The sequence below is a fragment of the Scyliorhinus canicula genome, unplaced genomic scaffold, assembly GCF_902713615.1.
Source record: "Scyliorhinus canicula unplaced genomic scaffold, sScyCan1.1, whole genome shotgun sequence".
Lineage (NCBI taxonomy): Eukaryota > Metazoa > Chordata > Chondrichthyes > Carcharhiniformes > Scyliorhinidae > Scyliorhinus > Scyliorhinus canicula.
This window is the reverse complement of record NW_024055744.1, coordinates 119,843-139,100: the sequence shown is the minus strand read 5'-3', so window position 1 is coordinate 139,100 and position 19,258 is coordinate 119,843. Positions and strand designations below refer to the sequence as shown.

Below are 19,258 nucleotides of genomic sequence, written 5' to 3'. Positions count from 1 at the left end.
AACTGGCTGGATTTTAATATTCTGGATCTGTCACTAATTTTCAGGGCTGCAATGTTCCTTTTAAAGAGCACCATCTGTGATTTTTCGCAGGAACTTGTTGATAATAAATTTATGAAGTTTTCCTTCAACCCAAAATGGATCTTTTGTGCAAATTCTACAATTCACTATGTCTAGGTAAAAGGTAAAGTTGCCATAGCTAACTGGCGGTGATTTAACCTGACGATCGTGACACCTCAAGCCAAGGGCAATGTGGAGAAGGCGGACAGACCTTTATGACTAACCACAGCTTATATAGGAACCCACACTGCTGCCTTTGCTCTGCACTACAGACCAGCTGTCGAGCCAAGTGAGCTAAACTGGCCCCACTGTCTCTAAGATTTTGCTGATTAACATCTCCAATTAGAAAGTGATGATTAATCCTTGCTGATAATTCTTACCGATTTACACATTCTTCACAGTGGCACCTCCACGATCAAATTAAATTCTCAAGGGACTTAAAAGAACTGAAGTCACTTATTAGCACTGAAATTAAAATGGCTGAAAAGAGAGAAACGTTGCTGAAGCATTTCATTTTGTACTTATCAGGACAAACCGAAAAATGCCAAATTTCAAATGATTATAATTAATACTGCAAGAGTCAAGAGTGCTGATTGGTTCGCAAGTGCACTCTCATTGGCTGAAATACTGTTGCAGAGAAATCAACAGAAAACTACTGATTCCCCGAGCTTCTGAGTAATTCAAAAAAGGTGCAAGGCTTGATCATATTCCTTTTGTTTACGGAGAAAACATATGAAAGTATGTTTCTTTTAGCAAAATAAAATGAGTCATATTCCGAGCTTTTGGATTGGATTTGTTTATTGTCAAGTGTACTGAGGTACAGTGAAAAATATTTTTCTGAGAGCAGCTCAACAGATCGTTAAGTACATGAAAAGAAAGGAAATAAAAGAAAATACATAATAGGGCAACACAAGGTGCACAATGTACCTACACAAGGACACTGGCATCGGGTGAAGCATATAGGGGTGTAGTGTTAATCAGGTCAATCCACAAGAGGGTCCTTTAGGAGTCTGGTAACAGCGGGGAAGAAGCTGTTTTTGAGTCTGTTCATGCGTGATCTCAGACTTTTCTATCTCCTGCCTGATTGGAAAAGTGAGTAAGCTGGGAGGGAGGGGTTTTGACTGACATTTTAAAAATAAATTTACAGTACCCAATTATTTTCTTTTTCAATTAAGGGGTAATTTAGCGTGGCCAATCCAGCTACCCTGCACATCTTTGTGTTGTGGGGGTGAGACCCACGCTGACACAGGGAGAATGTGCAATCTCCACACAAACAGTGACCTGGGGCTGAATTGAAGAGCTTGACTGATTATCTTAAATTGATTGTTAGTGTTGCTATTAGCACACTTTGAATTGTTCAGCAAGTGCTGCCTGTTTTATTACACTTCTGGTAGTATGTTATGTTATCCTACTGAATGTAATATATGTCACTCAATACTGTAGTTGATGAGGTTTTCATCCATAGATTCATAGAATTTACAGTGCAGAAGGAGGCCATTTGGCCCATCGAGTCTGCACCAACTCTTGGAAAGCGCACCCTACCCAACCGCACACCTCCACCCTATCCCCATAACCCAGTGACCCCACCCAACACCAAGGGCAATTTTGGACACGAAGGGCAATTTATCATGTCCAATCCACAAAAATACTTGCACATCTTTGGACTGTGGGAGGAAACCGGAGCACCCGGAGGAAACCCATGCACACACGGGGAGGATGTGCAGACTCCGCACAGACAGTGACCCAAGCTGGAATCAAACCTGGGACCCTGGAGCTGTGAAGCGATTGTGCTAACCACAATGCTACCATGCTGCCCACGTATCCTTTGATACCCTTCACCCTAAGTGCTATATCTAACTGCATCTTGAAACCATACAATGTTTTGGACTCAACTACTTCCTGTGGGGGTAATGAATTCCACAGGTTCACCACTCTCTAGGTGAATAAATTTCTCCTCATCTCTGTCCCTGTATCCTCAGACTGTGATTCCTGGTTCTCGACACCCACCGTTGGGAACATCCTTCCTGCATCTACCCTGTGTAGTCCTGATAGGATTTTATAGGTTTCTATGAGATTCCCCCTTCATTCTTCTGAACTCCAGCGAGTGCAATCCTAACTGCTCCATCTCTTCTTGTGCTTCTGTCCTGTCATCCCAGGAATAAGTCTGGTAAACCTTGATCCTTTAGCACCTCAGAGCGCTGCAATCTCACCATTTAAATTATAAGATTTTTCATTCTGCCTGCCAAAATGGACAATTTCACATTTTCCCACAGTAAACTCCGTTTAACAGTTCTTTGTCCAGTCAATTAACCTATCTATACATTTTTGTAACCTCCTTATATCCTCTTCACAACTTACTTTCCTTTATACCTTGGTGTTATCAACAAATTTGGCAATCATCCCTTCCAAACCTTAACCCAGTCATTGATGAATTGTAAAATGTTGAAGAACCAGTACTGATTACTGTGGCTCACCACTCGTTAGATCTTCCAACCTGAAAAAGTCCCATTTTGAGCCAACTCTGCTTCCTGTTCGCCTGTCAATCTTCTATACATGCAAATATGTTACCCCCATATGTGATGGTAAGCGAAACACATTGATTTTATTTATTTTTCTATCCCTATGATTTTATTTATTTTTCAATCCCGATGTGAGCAGAAGCTCACTCTTCTCCAGATTCAGACAAAGAATTATTAGAAATTAGATCTTTAATGGCGGCTGGATTACCCACAACCCCACGCGCCCCAGAAACCGCTCTATCTCCGGCGGATTGTAAGGATGGTCCGCGCATGCTTGGAAGGTCCTGGTCTCTGAAGTTGTTTGTGGAGAGAAGCCGGTAGCGGCGGATCTGAATGGAGAATGTTCATTGTTCCACATTCGGCTCCGGGTCCGCCCCCCGACACTGACCTCCCACCTCACAATGCCCAGGGAATGATTGACGGCAGCACCGGACCAATAGAGGAAGGTGGGTGTGACAGTACAACCGAGGGCGTGTGGCTAATCCTCCAACCATTCGCAGTGAACGAGGAGGCGGGGTTATGACTGAAGCATGCGCAGTACGGGTGCTGGAAGCGGAAGGCCTCTTCAGAATTTCAACCCTATATTTCCAGTGTAGCGTTTTCTGAACTCCTTTTCCAGCGAGTGAGAAGGGGAGGATTTACAGACAGGAAAATCAAAGCAAACATCATATCAGGATCTGAAAGTCACTCAGTTCATCAGAAACTCAACATCATTAACCTTTGAATGTGGAAAGAGAAATGTTTGCCTGTTCTCTCTGTGGGAAACGATTTCAAGCATCTGTGTGACTGGTAAAGCTGCGATGCACACATAACACAAACCCAAGTGAGAGTGTTCCAGTTAACTGACTGTGCAAAGATTGTGACCAGTTACACAGCCTGAATAGACATCACGCCATTCACAGCAGGGAGAAATCATACATGTGTTCTGTGTGTGAACGAGCCTCCAACTGATCATCCAACCTGGAGAGACGCAAGGACACCAGCATTATGGAGAAGAGTTGGAAATGTGGGGACTGTGGGAAGGGATTTAATTATCCATCCCACCTGGAAATTCATCAACGCACTCACACTGGAGAGAGGCCATTCAGCTGTAATCTCTGTGGAACAAAGTTTAAATGTGTTTCCACCTTGCTGCGGCATCAGCAGATACACAATGGGGAGAGGCCGTACACCTGCTCCGTATGTGGCAAGAGATTCACTCAGTCATCGGGGCTTTGCACACACCAGAGAATTCACACTGAGGGGAAGGCATTCAGCTGCGCGTCCTGTGGCAAGAGGTTTAGGCAGTCATCTGAGCTCAATGAACACCAGCAAATTCACACTGGGGAGAGGTCGTTCATCTGCTTTGAGTGTGGGAAGGGATTCACTCGGTCATCCCACCTTCTGAGACATCAGCGGGTTCACACAGAGGAGAGACCATTCAATTGCACATCTTGTGGAAAGAGGTTCAGGCAGCCATCTGAACTCAAAGCACACCACCGAGTTCACACTGGGGAGAGGTCGTTCACCTGTTCTGAGTGTGGGAAGGGATTTACTCAGTCATCCCACCTGCTGGCACACCAGAGAGTTCATACTGGGGAGAGGCCGTTCACCTGTTCTGAGTGTGGGAAGGGATTTACTCAGTCATCCCACCTGCTGGCACACCAGAGAGTTCATACTGGGGAGAGGCCGTTCACCTGTTCTGAGTGTGGGAAGGGATTTACTCAGTCATCCCACCTGCTGGCACACCAGCGAGTTCATACTGGGGAGAGGCCGTTCACCTGTTCTGAGTGTGGGAAGGGATTTACTCAGTCATCCCACCTGCTGGCACACCAGAGAGTTCATACTGGGGAGAGGCCGTTCACCTGTTCTGAGTGTGGGAAGGGATTTACTCAGTCATCCCACCTGCTGGCACACCAGAGAGTTCATACTGGGGAGAGGCCGTTCACCTGTTCTGAGTGTGGGAAGGGATTTACTCAGTCATCCCACCTGCTGGCACACCAGCGAGTTCATAAGTGACCACAGGGGTTTGATTCTCCTGTTATTGCTACTGTTAATCACATGCTGGACTGATAGTCGGACAATATTTGCTTTGTTTCTATTGATATCAACAAACCTTACAGCTGGCTGGGGTTTAACTGGCTGGAGTTTAATATTCTGGAGGCGTCACTGACGTTTAGGGCTGCAGTGTCCGACTATGCAAGCACCATTTGTGATTTTTCTCCTTAATTCAAGAACTGTCAACGGGAACGCAGGAAAACTCACTTTTACTTCAATCCAAAATTGATATTTGATGCAATTCAGAGTCTGCGATTAGAAAGTGCTGATCAATCCTTGCTGACTTGCACCTTTTTCACAGTGGCACATCCACTATTAAGTTAACCTATCAAGGAACAAGAAACAAAATAGTGATATATTTTACAGGCACATCAGCATTGGTATTGATGAAACTTGGAAGTCACTGAGTTGAATCATTTCTGACGCAGCAGCAGCAACATTTGGTAAAGGTGAAACCTACAACACAGACTGGTTTGAGACCCACTCAGCAGAGATGTCATCTGTCATTGAAGCAAAAAGCAAAGCCGACCTCATGCACAACATATTACATGAGCAACAGCAGCTTAGGATGTCATGAATAGTGTTCTTACAGGGAACAGATCAGTCTTAGGGGGAGTCATTGAGACTTGTAGCTGTGGGAAAGAAGCTGTTCCTTTGTCTGGATATAGAACATAGAACAGTACAGCACAGAGCAGGCCCTTCGGCCCTCGATGTTGTGCCGAGCAATGATCACCCTACTCAAACCCACGTATCCACCCTATACCCGTAACCCAACAACCCCCCCTTAACCTTACTTTTTAGGACACTACGGGCAATTTAGCATGGCCAATCCACCTAACCCGCACATCTTTGGACTGTGGGAGGAAACCGGAGCACCCGGAGGAAACCCACGCACACACGGGGAGGACGTGCAGACTCCGCACAGACAGTGACCCAGCCGGGAATAGAACCTGGGACCCTGGAGCTTTGAAGCATTTATGCTAACCACCATGCTACCGTGCTGCCCCTTTAACATATGCGGGTCTTCAGACTTCTGTATCTTCTGCCTGATGGTAGGGTCTGGAAGAAGGCAATGCCTGGGTGGGAGGGGTCTCTGATAATGCTGTGTGCCTTCCTGAGGCAGCGGGAGATGTAGACAGAATCAATGTGGGGGTGGCAAGCTTGTGTAATGCTTTGGGCTGAGTTCACCACACTCTTCAGTTTCTTGCGATCTTGGACCGAGCAGTTGCCATACCAGGCTCTGATGCAGCTGGATAGGATGCTCTCAATCGCACATCTGTAGAAGTTTGTGAGAGTCGATACAGGCATGCCAAATTTCTTTAGCTTCCGTAGGAAGGAGAGATGTTGTTGGGCTTTCTTGACTGTTGCATCAACGTGAGTGGACCAGGACAGACTGTTGGTGATGGTGACCCCCAGGAACTTAATGGTATCGACCATTTCCACTTCGGAGCTATTGATGCAGATGGGAATGTGTGTCATGGTGCGCTTCCTGAAGTCGATGATCAGTTCCTTGGTCTTTCCAACATTTAGAGAGGTTGTTTTCGGTACACCATGCAACCAAGTGATTTATATCCCTCCAGTAGTCTGATTCATCGTTGTTTGAGATATGGCCCATGTAGTATCTTTGAATTTGTGAAGTTTTATTTAATTTACGGTTGCTGGTTGTTGTTGAGACATTGCTGAAACTCAGTAGAAATTCAAGTTAAAAACTTGTCAGGTGCAAATAAGAATTGTTTTATTGAAGTTCATTGGTTACAACTGGAAAATGATTTAAAAGGTAGTTTGTAGACAATTTGATTTTCTTCAAAGAATCACAGGAATTATCTTCTGAGACAATAGCCTGAACACAACTTTAAAAGTCAAAGGCGGAAGTCAAAGTATGAAAATGAAATAGGAATACAGAACTCTTTTCTAATTCTCTTCCTTTACTTTCTCTCTCTCTCTTTCTGTCTTGTTCTCTTTGTCTCTTTCCTGTCTCTTTCTCTCTGTCTCTTTCTGTCTTTCTCTGTCTTTCTGTCTTTCTTTCTTTCTTTCTTTCTTTCTGAAATGGTGGCCAAATCATCCATGGATATACTCTTTCATATCTGTCTTAAGCGATCCGATCACACCCCAATATAATCCTATTTGGTTTAAGCTATATTCAAAACACATTTGATTTGATAACAAGCCATCCATCCTCACGATGCAACGCCACTTCCAATTGTTGCTTATCTGCAACAATTGAGACGTTAGTCATCTCATCATGCTATTATTCCGAAAATATAAATGAAACTGTATTTTGACACAGTCTAAAATGTTTCGGCTTGCATACGTTATGGAATGTGGTTCAGGCTGTTATCACAAGTGGCCAGAAATCAGAACAATGGAGCCTTTAATGATCCTACCTTACAGCCCATGGGATTTAGCCCCTGTCCTTGAAAGAATGTGATGTTTTTATCAGTGGTTCTGTTTTTCCCAAACACATGTCTGAGTTTGGAAGTTGTATATTTCTTTCATTTTAAAACTGGGATTTAATATTTATGCTTTAAACAGCCTATTAAGTGTATTTAAAATATCTGACTTCTACAGTGGCCCCTTTGATAAATCGAAAGATCAAGTGAGATATATCAGAATAAGATAAAAGATATCATTAAAGCGATAGGATAGGTAAAAGCGCAAAGAATAGTTCATTCATATTGTCATTGCAGATTTAAACAATAGAATGGAAACTTAGCATTGCAACAAGTATTTTAACAATAATCATTAAAATTCTTAAAGAATCATTATTACAAAATAACAATTAATGAATTAGTCAAATTTGATGCTACAGATTCAGTATTAATAGATTATACAAATAATTGATTGATAATATTACGGTTAACATTTCAACAAAAGTATTTCACCTCAAATTCATCAATTGGGGGTGCAGTAGGGTTAGTGTGAATCATTCTGACAGTTGGCCCCCTGCGCTTAGCGAATAGTTCTTTGATGCACGTAGCACATTGGTATGTCATATAAATGATGAATCCAGCTGCACAGGAGAATAGGATTATTCTCATTATGGACATTCCTGTGTGTCCAAACCACCCGCAAATTCTATCCCAGAGAGAGAGAACTTGGGATGGATCAAGTTTTTTGATTTCTTTTTGGATATGTAATACCAAATCTTTAACTTCTTCAGAGTTATCAGGAATGAAAGTGCAACATTCTGCACCAATCAGGGCGCACGTGCCACCGTTTTCGGCTAGCACATAGTCAAGTGCCATTCGATTTTGCAATACTACGGTTCGAATTGTTCGCATTTCGTCAGAGATTTAATCTAGGGCCGTGGCAGTGTATTCTGCCACATTTTGTATGATGGTTGCTATTTTATTTAACTCATTCTCCATCCTTACTTCCCAATAGAAAGGAATGAATCTAGCAAAAATTGCATCTCTAAAGGTGATAGAACGTTTTTTTCTTTGAACAGTCATTTCTGAAATATGCAGGAGATTAGTCACATGACGAATGGCAGGTACCATGTATCCTAAATAGCAAGATCCTGACCAGGATCCTGGGAGCCAGGGATATGCTTTATCATCACAAATAAAATAAGTTCCATTATAAGTAGAATATGAGTAAATATATTCTAAGAGCCATTGGTCTTCGAATGTTTTATTATTTCTGAGGTTAGGTATGCCTGTTATCCTTGAGGACCGCATAACTCTTTCTAAGCGGTTGTTAGTACATTTAAAAGCTGTGTTAACATCTACATAGTTAGTACAATTACTATTACCCATTGGTATCCCTTTAGGGTCCTTACTGATGAGGCAAATTGATCCTTTTTGTTTAATATTAGTTGGGAGGTTAAGATGTTGAGGTTTTTTGTCAGGGTTAAATTGAAGTTGGTGCCATCCTGAAAAGGTGTTTAGTGGATAGCCTGCAGATTTCCATAAGTTAATAGATTTTTGGATGTCAACCTGGTACCTCCCATTTTCACATGTATATGCTCCAGAACGGGTCACCACAGAGCGAGGGACACTTTGATAGATGTACCATTCTGCTGTTTCTGAAGCATTAAAGGGAATAGTTAGAAAGGGAATACCCTCCCCTGAGTTAGTAATGTTAAAGTTTTCAGCATATATCTTAGCTGTGTAAAGGAATGTGTTCTTATTCATTTCTGATACAACATTCACGAAGTCAATCAAATAACTGAAAATTAAAATTGCGGCAAACATTTTACTTGTACGCGCGCTTCACGTGCGATGCGTGAATCCAACTTTTCTTTCCTTTTAACTTAACAGCGGATTGGGTGGTGAGAAGGATTACGAAAGGACCTTCCCACTTTGATCCCAAAGGTTCCTTTTGCAGCTTTTTGACGTACACTTCTTCACCGGGCACCAGGTCGTGTCCACCCTCCGGAGGATCACCCCACGCAGCTAACACCTGTTGAGAAGCAGAGCTAACAGCATTTGTTAGATTTTGACAGTAAGACAGCAAAGCATCACTCATTAAATGACAGTCTGCTTTCCTCAAGTCAATAGTTCCTGGCAGAGACATTGGTCTGCCTGTGATGATTTCAAAAGGGCTCAGGCCTGTTGTTCTATTTGGTGTTGCTCTAATGCTGCACAATACTATTGGCAAAGCTTGGACCCAATTCATGCCTTCCTGGCTGTATTTAGACAGTCTTTCTTTCAAAGTTCGATTCATACGTTCCACTTGTCCTGATGATTGTGGATGATAAGGACAGTGTAAATTCCAGTTAATGTTTAGTAGTTTACAGACTTCCCTACAAACAGCTCCTGTAAAGTGGGTTCCATTGTCTGAGTCAATGCTAGCTGGTACTCCCCATCTGGGAATAAAGTCTTTGCATAGCACTTTGGCTGTATGGGCAGCTGTCCCTCTTCTAGCTGGAGCAGCTTCCACCCATCTGGAGAATTTCTCCACTATTACAAGGACGTCATTGTACTGTTGACATTTAGGAAGAGTGATGTAATCTACTTGTAAGTCCTGGAATGGACCTGCAGGAGCAGGAGCTCTTAATTGAGGCATTGATGTTATAGGACCCAAGTTATTCTTTTGACAGGTTACACATCGGTTTGCTACCAATTGTGCGTGTTTTTTGAATCCTTTACCACACCAACTTCTATGGAATCGATCCATCATTTGTTGAGGTGATATGTGTCCCCATGAATGAATTTGTTGAGCTAAGAAGGGCATTAGTGATTGCGGTGCGACCCAACACAGTCGTATCATCCACCAAACTTATAGATTGAGTTGGAGTTAAATCTTGCCACACAATCATGTATGAACATAAGCCTACTTATGACACTAATAAACATTATTGTTAATAAAATTGAATATGGGGGAAAAGCGAGGTGTTTCCAATAATTGCCAGGGGCAGGAGAGAAGGCTGGGGAGTTGCTGTTCCAGATGGTGGGGGTGAGTTTCCACAATCTTGGGATATAGGTGGCGCGGAGATGGGTCCAGCTGCATAAGTTGAAGGTGGACTTGAAGAGGTTGGATGTGTTGCCTTGTCTTTGGCAGGATGTGTACAGACAGTGAAAATGATGGTGCTGCCCACCTTTCTGTTCAAATTTCAGAACCTGTTCCCAAGTCCTTTCTGTGGAAGGTGAATCGGATGATTTCGAGGTTTGTGTGGGTGTGGAAGGCCCTGCGAGTGAGGAAGGTGTTTCTGGAAAGGGATTGACGTGGGGGTAGGGGGTGGTTGGCTTTGCCGAGCCTGTTGAATTACTACTGGGCAGTGAACACACAATAACTAGGAATTGGGTGTGGGAGGAGGGTCTGTCTGGAGACTGGTGGAGGTTGCGTTGTGTAGGGGCACCAGTTTGAGCATACTGTTGTTCTTGTCCCTGCTGGTCTCGCTGGTCTGGTGGTGGTGTCAGAGTTGAGGGTTTGGAACTAGTGTAGGCAACACTTCGGACTGGAAGGCCTGTCTGTGGCGATATTTGACAAACATAGGTTTGTGCCGACAGGGCTGGATGCGCGGTTCTAGGGTGGCAGCAGGTTAGGCATAGAGTACTTCAGGGCCTTGTTTCTGGAAGAAATATTTGCAGTCCTAGAGGAGCTTGAGGAGTTGTATCAGTTGCCTGTGGGAAACAGTTTTTAAAAATAAATTTAAAGTACCCAATTCATTCTTCCAATTAATGGGTAATTTACCATGGCCAATTCACCTACCCTGCACATCTTTGGGTTGCAAACACAGGGAGAATGTGCAAACTCCACACGGACAGTGACCCAGAGCCGTTATCGAACCTGGGACCTCGGTGTCGTGAGGCAGAAGTGCTAACCACTGCGCCGCCATGCTGCCCTAAGGGAAACAGTTTTAGGTACCTGTAGGTGAGGGACTTTGTTAGGAAAGAGGTGCCGACCTCTCCAGAGCTGCCACCTCCGGTGCTGCAAGACAAGTTATATTCTGAGGATGAAATTGGGGAGGGAGAGGTGCGGATATATATGGAGAGCTGGTGGATATCCCTCCTCCTGTGGAGGAGGTCAGACACAAGTGTGAGGAAGAGCTTGGGGCGGAGTTGGGGACCGGGGTGTGGAGGGAAGCCCTACGGAGGGTGAATGCTTCCTCAGCGTGTACGAGGTTAAGTCTCATCCAGTTCCAACTGGTGCACAGAGCCCCCATGACGGTCTCAAGGATCAGTCGGTTCATTTTGGGGTGGAGGGTAGGTGCAGGTAGTGTGCAGGTTGGGGGCCATTGCACCATGTGCTTATGTTTTTGGTGGCCCCGAGGTTGAGGGAGTTTTCGGATGTAATGTCTGAAATTCTGGGAGTAGGGGTGGCTCCAAGTCCGGAGGGGGCGATATTCGGAGGATCAGAAGATCTGAGAGTTCAGGTGGGGAGAGAGGCTGATGTCTTGGCCTTTGCCTCCCTGATAGCCTAGAGCTGGGCTTTGTTGAGTTGGTGGGATTTGGAGCTTCCAAAGACGAGGGCATGGGTGAGTGACATGGCGGAATTTCTGCACCTGGAAAAAGTGAAGTTTGCCATACGTGGAGTGGAAGAGGGGTCGCCCCGAGGCGGAAGCCGCTTATCAACTTCTTTAAAGTGGATTCATTGGCAGCGCGGAGGAGGGGAGGTTGTTTTGTTTGGGGGGTTGGGAAAAAAGGATGTGAGCTTGGGGTGATGGAGGGTGGGTTCTTAGCTTTGTTACCTGTTGCTGATGTTTGGCTTTTGTATTTTTGTATATGTAAAAAATGTCTTCAATAAAAATATTTCTTAAAAAAAGAATTCTCTGCTCTTCAGGTTAAGAAATATTGTGCAGCTCCATCCAATCTTGATCTGAAATTTTATGTGAAATCTTGACCACAAATCTTCCCTTCTAAGACCAACTATGTTAACATGTATAACAAAGCTGGAGCATGTTCAGTCCTGAATGTGATTAACAACAAAATCCAAGCACAATAGTTATTTGTGAATCCGTTGGTGTTTCAGCAGAGTGGATGAGGTAACAAATCCCTTTCCACAATCAGAGCAGGTGAACAGCCTCTCCCCAGTGTGAACTCGCTGGTGTGTCAGCAGGTTGCGTAACTGAGAGAATCCTTTCCCACACTCGGGGCAGGTGAATGGCCTCTCCCCAGTGTGAACCCGCTGGTGTACAATGAGTTGAGGTGAGTTCCTGAACCAGTGTCACACTGAGAGCAGCTGAACGGTTTCTCCTCAGTGTGAGGACGCTGATGGTACAGTAGGTCCACAGAAGTTTTATAACACTTCCCACCGTCTGCATTCAATAGGTCTCTCACTGGTGTGTGAGGAGAGTGGATGAATGAGCAAATCCCTTTCCACATTGGGAACAAATGAACGGCCTCTCCCCAGAGTGAACTCACTGGTGTAATTCTAGTTTGGATGACTGATTGAATCTCACCCCACATTCAGAGCAGGTCAATGGTCTCTCCACGGTATAAACCCATTGGTGTCTCACTAGGTGGGATGAGGTGGTGAATCCCTTCCCACACTCGGAGCAGGTGAATAGCCTCTCCCCAGTGTGACTGCTCCGCTCGGTTTGCAACTTAGACTGGTAATTAAATCCCTTTCCACAGTCCCCATGTTTCCATCGCATTTCCCTGTTGTGACTGCAATTATGTTCCAAAAGGCCAGCGAATTGGTTGAAGTCCTGTCCACACATTGAACACGTGTACCGTTTTGCTCTACTGTTAACGGTGCTCTTTCCTTCCATGTTTAAAATCCAATGAAATCACGGTACAATAAATTGGCCAACTCCATCAGATTCTGATATCATTTTTCGTTTTCAGTTTCCCAACTGCAAATTCTCCCCTCCTAACACCTTGTGGAATTGATTTAAAACAGAAAAAAGGGAGTGAGAGAGAACCCACTAAAACACAAAGGTGGTGGTGAAATAGAGCTGAAAGAATCTGGTCATTTGTGGGGCCGGCACGGGGAAAAAGTTACATTGAAAACTGCTGGATTGTCATAAAAACACAACTGGTTCAGTAATGTCCTTCAGGGAACCTGCCACCCAGTCTGGATCCACACAATACTCTGGGCACTGCAAGGGGAGACATAGAAGTAGCAGAGGCAGAGGTTGAAGGAGAGGGATTTTATATATCTACAACTCCACCAGAATGTCCCAAACCTGCAACCTCCACCACTTAGAAGTACCAAGGTAGCAGATAAATGTGAACACCATCACCTTCAAGTTCCCCTCAGTCACCCACCATCCTGACTGGTCTGACATCCAGTACTAAAAGAACAGACATGTATTTCATATAAATACTGGGAATACTGAACCCATTGTCTTCAGTCACCACTACAGATTCCACACCCTGGGCCCAAACTCCATCCCTCTCCCCAGCAGCTGTGTGAGGCTGAACCAAACTGTTCACAACCATGGAAAAACATTTTACCCAAGACGAGATTCCAACAATATATCCACAACATCACCAAGAGCGCTTATTTCCACCACAGTCACATCGCTTAACTCCACTCCAGACTCGGCTAGTCTGCTGCTGACAACTTTCATTCATTTCTTACATCTGGACTTAACTCTCCGAACACAATCCCTGCCACCCTCCCAAATTTAACCTCCCCGTAATCTTGAGATTATCCATAACTCCACTGCCCGTGTGTTTAGTCACACCAAGTGTTGTTTACTCATCACCCCTGTGCTTGCTGACCCGCAAAGGCTTCCAGTCAATCAACAAATTCCAACATTCTCAGCCTTGATTTCCTTCATCCTGTGATCATCCCTACCTCTGTAACCTCCATCACCCACACAATCCTCCAAAATATGTGTTCATCTAATTCCGGCCTCTTCAATATTCCCGATAATAATCGCTCCACCATTGGTGACCGTTCTTTCAGTTGCCTGGGCCCCATGCTCTGGAATTTCCACATTAAACCTTTCCATCTAACTTACTTTTTCCTTTACAACGCTCCTTACCTCCTGCCTCTTTGACCAATCTTCCGATCCCTTGCCCTAATATCTACTTATGTGGCTCAGTGTGAAATGTTAACTTGTAACATTTCTATGAAATGCACTGGAACATTGTATTGCAATAAAAGTGCATTGTAAATAGCAATGACTGTCCTTGATTTGGACATAAATCACTGCTCCTTCACCATCACTGGGCGAATTACCTGTAATTCCTTACCTGACAGTATATGGAAGCACATTCAGCGCTTCAAGGTCAAAAATCATCTTCCCCATATGCAACCGCCAATATATTATTTTATCCACGCAGAGACGCACAAAGTTAAAATTTCAAGGTGTGTTAAATGAACAATAGGTAATAAAAATGCTGCAGATTTGATTGTCAGAAGCAGAGGACAAATGAACTGCAGTGCAGGATAGAAATTGCCCCCATTCTTTCCTCCTGCTCCAGGATCAGTAAAGTCAGTTAAAGATAATTTCTACTGAACAATTCCATTGCTGCATTTCCTTCCTGAAGCCACATTTGTTCACTGGGGCCTGGCACCGGGAGAAAGCGGCAGCTGCCGTTTGTTGGGTGTTGAGGCGGTGCGGCTAGTTTGTTATTGGGGGTGTTGAGGCCCCCACTGGGTGTGTGTGAAGCCTCCCCTCCCACCCACTGCCCCTAACGCTGCCTCCGCTTATCCACCTCCTTCCCGCCTGAAGATGAGACAAACAAGCGTCTGTCCCTGGACATGAGCCGCACTGCGCATGCCCCACATCACAATGCCTTGGGAGTGATTGACAGCCGATCTGGACCAATAGGTAGAGGGGGCTGGACTGGATGACCCAGCGAGTGAGGCTGGTCCTCCAACCAATCGGAGTGAGTGAGGGCGGGTGGAACTCAAGCATGTGTCCTGCGGGCAATGGAGGGAACATTTTTATCGGATCCACAAAGGGTAAGAGGAATATTGTGGAACGCGGGAGCGACGGATCTGGCTGGTGGGTGGAAAAGTTTTCTAAACATGTTGTACAAGCCCATACCCGGAAAAACCACTTCCTGGTTCCCCCGTTTCACGTACCGGGCCGCGAGGGTCCGGTGATCGGTTCGGGCTAACGACCGCCATCTTTACTCGGGACAATGTGCAGCAGAGCGCATGTGCGGCCGCCATGTTTGTTGGGGGCAACATTTTCAATGACTGGGAGAAGTTTATTCCACATTGCTCAGAATGGAGACAACCTGGCCAGCAAACTGCATTACCCTTTGTTTTGGGTACTTGGCCTCCCATTACCCCGGTTTGCACAGACCCAGATATAGAACATAGAACCGTACAGCACAGAACAGGCCCTTCGGCCCTCAATGTTGTGCCGAGCCATGATCACCCTACTCAAACCCACGTATCCACCCTATACCCGTAACCCAACAACACCCCCCTTAACCTTACTTTTATTAGGACACTACGGGCAATTTAGCATGGCCAATCCACCTAACCCGCACATCTTTGGACTGTGGGAGGAAACCGGAGCACCCGGAGGAAACCCACGCACACAGGGGGAGGACGTGCAGACTCCACACAGACAGTGACCCAGCCGGGAATCGAACCTGGGACCCTGGAGCTGTGAAGCATTTATGCTAACCACCATGCTACCCTGCTACCCCTTGATATCTATGATCAGAGTAGTAACAGAGGTGTAAAGAAACAGAAGCAAATTCTGCTTTTTGGGTCCCATTAACTCAACGGATGTCTGACCCCATGTGCGGCTCTGTTCAGTTACTCAAAGATCCATGTTGGAAACTAACAACCCGAGTAGTGGCGCAGTGGTTAGCACTTTTGCCTATGGCATTGAGGACTTGGGTTCGATCCCAGCCCCGGGTCACTATCAGTGGGGACTTTGCACATTCTCCCCGTGTCTGCGTGTGTCTCACCCCCACAACCCTAAGATGTGCAGGGTAGCTGGGTTGGCCATGCTAAATTGCACCTTTATTGGCAAAAAATAAGTGGTTATTCTAAATTTATTTTGAAAAAGGCTTGTCTCTTTCCTAATGTTCACAATTAAAGGAGTGGGTTGCCTCGGAGAAGGCCAACATTTCAGGGGACATTAAATTAGTAATGGGCAGAGATACGTCTCATGTTCTTATATGGTACAGATTAGATATGTTATTCATGGTTCTGTAATAAAGTAAATATATTATTATTTCTCGTCTTATAATATACGACTGTAGCTATGTTGTAGATTTCCAGTCATCTCTTCCCTCAGAGGGTTGTTAGTCTTTGGATTTCTCTCCACAGGGACCAGTTGTATCTGGGGTCATTGAATATATTGAAGCACAAGTTTGACAGATATTTTATTGACAATGGAGTTAAGGGTTATGGGGAACAGGTAGGAAAATAGAGTGAATGCTGAGGTGAGGAGGGATTTCTTCACTCGAGGATGTGGTGAAGCTTTGAAGTTCTCTACCCCAGAGGAATGTGCAGCCTCAGTCATCAGGTATGTTCAAGACAAATACTGACAGGTTTCTAGATATTGAAGATATCGAGAGATATGATCCTGTGGGAAAACGGTGCTGAGGTAGATCGGCCAAGGATCTCATTGAATGGTTGAACAGACTCGGTGGGCCAATTATAATCTCTGTGTCCAGGTCAGGAAGTAGTGAGCTGAGCTTGGATCTGTCAATCAACATGAATCAGCACCTTCAGGAGAATTGGGAGGGTGGATATTAGATACAGCAGAGGGAGATTGTGTGGGATGGAGATTTCCAGCTTTTGGAGAGCGAGAGAGGAAATAATGTTCCATAAGAACTAGAATTGTCTGCTCTGAATTCCTATCCCATACCAACAATGATGACTTTTGTAAATTGTTTTTAAAGCATCTTGAAAGAGGAGGAATTACAGACAGAAGTCTCAAACATCAAGTCTCGATATGACAAACTCACTCGCTTCCTTCTGATCTGAATATCACCGGCGCGAAGGAGAAATTCTGTCGGCTTCCCAAAGATTATAAACGTGAATGTGACTGGAAAAGCACCAAAGCCCACACACCATACAACCGAGTGACAGTGTTACAGTGATCTGACTATGGAAAGAGCTTAAACCAGTTACACAGCCTGAAAAAAACATCACACCATTCAACGTGAGGGCAGACAGTGCACATGTTCTGCGTGTAGACAAGGCTTCCATTGAATTTCCAAACTGGAGAGACACGAGGAGACCCAAAACATGGAGAAACCGTGGAAATGTGGGGACTCTGGGAAGACATACAGAGCCCCATCTCAGCTGGAGGTTCATCGACGCAGTCAGGCTGGGGAAAAGCCGTTCATCTGCTCTCAGTGTGGGCAGGGATTCACTCGGTTATTCAGCCTGCAGACACATCAGCGAGTCCACACTGGGGAGAAGCCATTCACCTGTTCTCAGTGTGGGAAGGGATTCAGTCATTCATCCACCCTGCAGACACATCAGCGAGTTCACACTGGGGAGAGGCCTTTCACTTGCGCTCAGTGTGGGAAGGGATTCATTGATTCATCCACCCTGCAGAGACATCAGCGAGTTCACACTGGGGAGAGGCCATTTACCTGCTCTCAGTGTGGGAAGGGCTTCACACAGTTATCCAGCCTGCAGGCACACCAACGAGTTCACACTGGGAAGAAGCCATTCATCTGCTCTCAGTGTGGACAGAGATTCCGTGCTTCATTCACCCTGCGGAGTCATCAGCGAATTCACACTGGGGAGAAGCCATTCACCTGCTCCCAGTGTGAGAAAAGATTCACTCAGTTATCCACGCTGCAGAGACACCAGCGAATTCACACTGGGGAGAAGCCATTCACCTGCTCCCAGTGTGAGAAAAGATTCACTCAGTTATCCACGCTGCAGAGACATCAGCGAGTTCACACTGGGCAGATGTTGTTCATCTGCTCTCAGTGTGGAAAGGGATTCAGTGATTTTTCCATCCTTAAGAGACACCAGCATGTTCACACTCAGGAGAGGCCAGTCACCTGCTCTCAGTGAGGGAAGGGATTTATTGCTTCATCCACCCTGTGCAAACATCAGCGGATTCACACTCGGGAGAACCATTATCTTGCTCCCTCTGTGGGAAGGGATTCACACAGTTATCCAGTCTGCAGACACACCAGCGAGTTCACACTGGGAGAGGCCATTCACCTACTCTCAGTGTGGGAGGGGATTACATAGAAAATAGAAACAGGAAGTGGCAATTTGGCCCTTCGAACCTGCTCCACCATTCATCATGATCGTGGCTCGTCTCCAACTCAATAGCCTAATCCTGCTTTCCCCTCTGTACCCTTTGATCTCCTTCGCCATAAGTGCTATATCTAACTGCTTCTGCTGTGTGGGCAGCACGGTAGCACTGTGGCTTCACAGCGCCAGGGTCTCCGGTTCTATTCCCGGCTGGATCACTGTTCGGAGTCTGCACGTTCTCCCTGTGTCTGCGTGGGTTTCCTCCGGGTGCTCTGGTTTCCCCCCCACTCGTCCCAAAAGACGTGCTGTTAGGTCATTTGGACGTTCTAAATTCTCCCTCCGTGTACCCAAACAGGCTCTGGAATGTGGCAACTTGGGGCTTTTCACAGTAACTTCATTGCAATGTAGGCCGACTTGTGACAATAAAGAATATTATTATTCTTGAAAACATACAATGGCGTGGCCTCAACTATTTCAAACAACAAAGAAGAACAATACAACACAGGAACAGGCCCTTGAGCCCTCCAAGCCTGTACCGGTCATGATGGCAGCCTTTGCCAAAACACTCAGCACTTCCTTGTGCCGTATCCCTCTATACCCATCCTATCCATGTATTTGTCAAGATGCCTTTTGAACGCCGTTAATGTATCTGCTTCCACAATCTCCCTTGGCAATGCGTTCCAGGCACTCAGCACCCTCTGTGTAAAAAAAAAACCTGTCTCGCACATATCCTCTAAACTTTGCCCCACGGACCTTAAATCTATGCACCCTGAAGACTGACCCCTCCAACGTGGGAAAGAATGCCTGCCCCTCCACTTTATCCATGCCACTCATTGTCTAGTGGACCACTACTAGGTCATCCTTCAACCTCCGTCTTTGTAATGAAAACAGTCCGAGTCGATTCAGCCTCTCCACATAGCTAACACCTTCCAGACCAGGCAACATCCTAGTAAACCTCCTCTTCACCATCTCCAAAGCCTCCACATCCTTCTGGTAGTGTGGCGACCAGAATTGTGCGCAATAATCCAAGTGTGGCCTTAACAATGTTCTATAGAACTGTAGCATGACTTGTCAGTTTTTATACTTGATGCCTCGTCCAAGGA

General features: G+C 45.3%; 1 protein-coding gene across 1 annotated transcript; it reads left to right on the top strand.

The window, feature by feature from the left end:
* The first annotated feature begins 3,563 nt into the window (after positions 1 to 3,563).
* On the top strand, positions 3,564 to 18,160 carry LOC119960830 (gastrula zinc finger protein XlCGF26.1-like). Its single transcript, XM_038788419.1, has 2 exons — positions 3,564 to 4,570; positions 17,258 to 18,160. The coding sequence occupies exons 1-2, from the start codon at positions 3,564 to 3,566 to the stop codon at positions 17,964 to 17,966; spliced, it is 1,716 nt and encodes a 571-aa protein (XP_038644347.1). The 3' UTR covers positions 17,967 to 18,160.
* Positions 18,161 to 19,258: the final 1,098 nt, after the last annotated feature.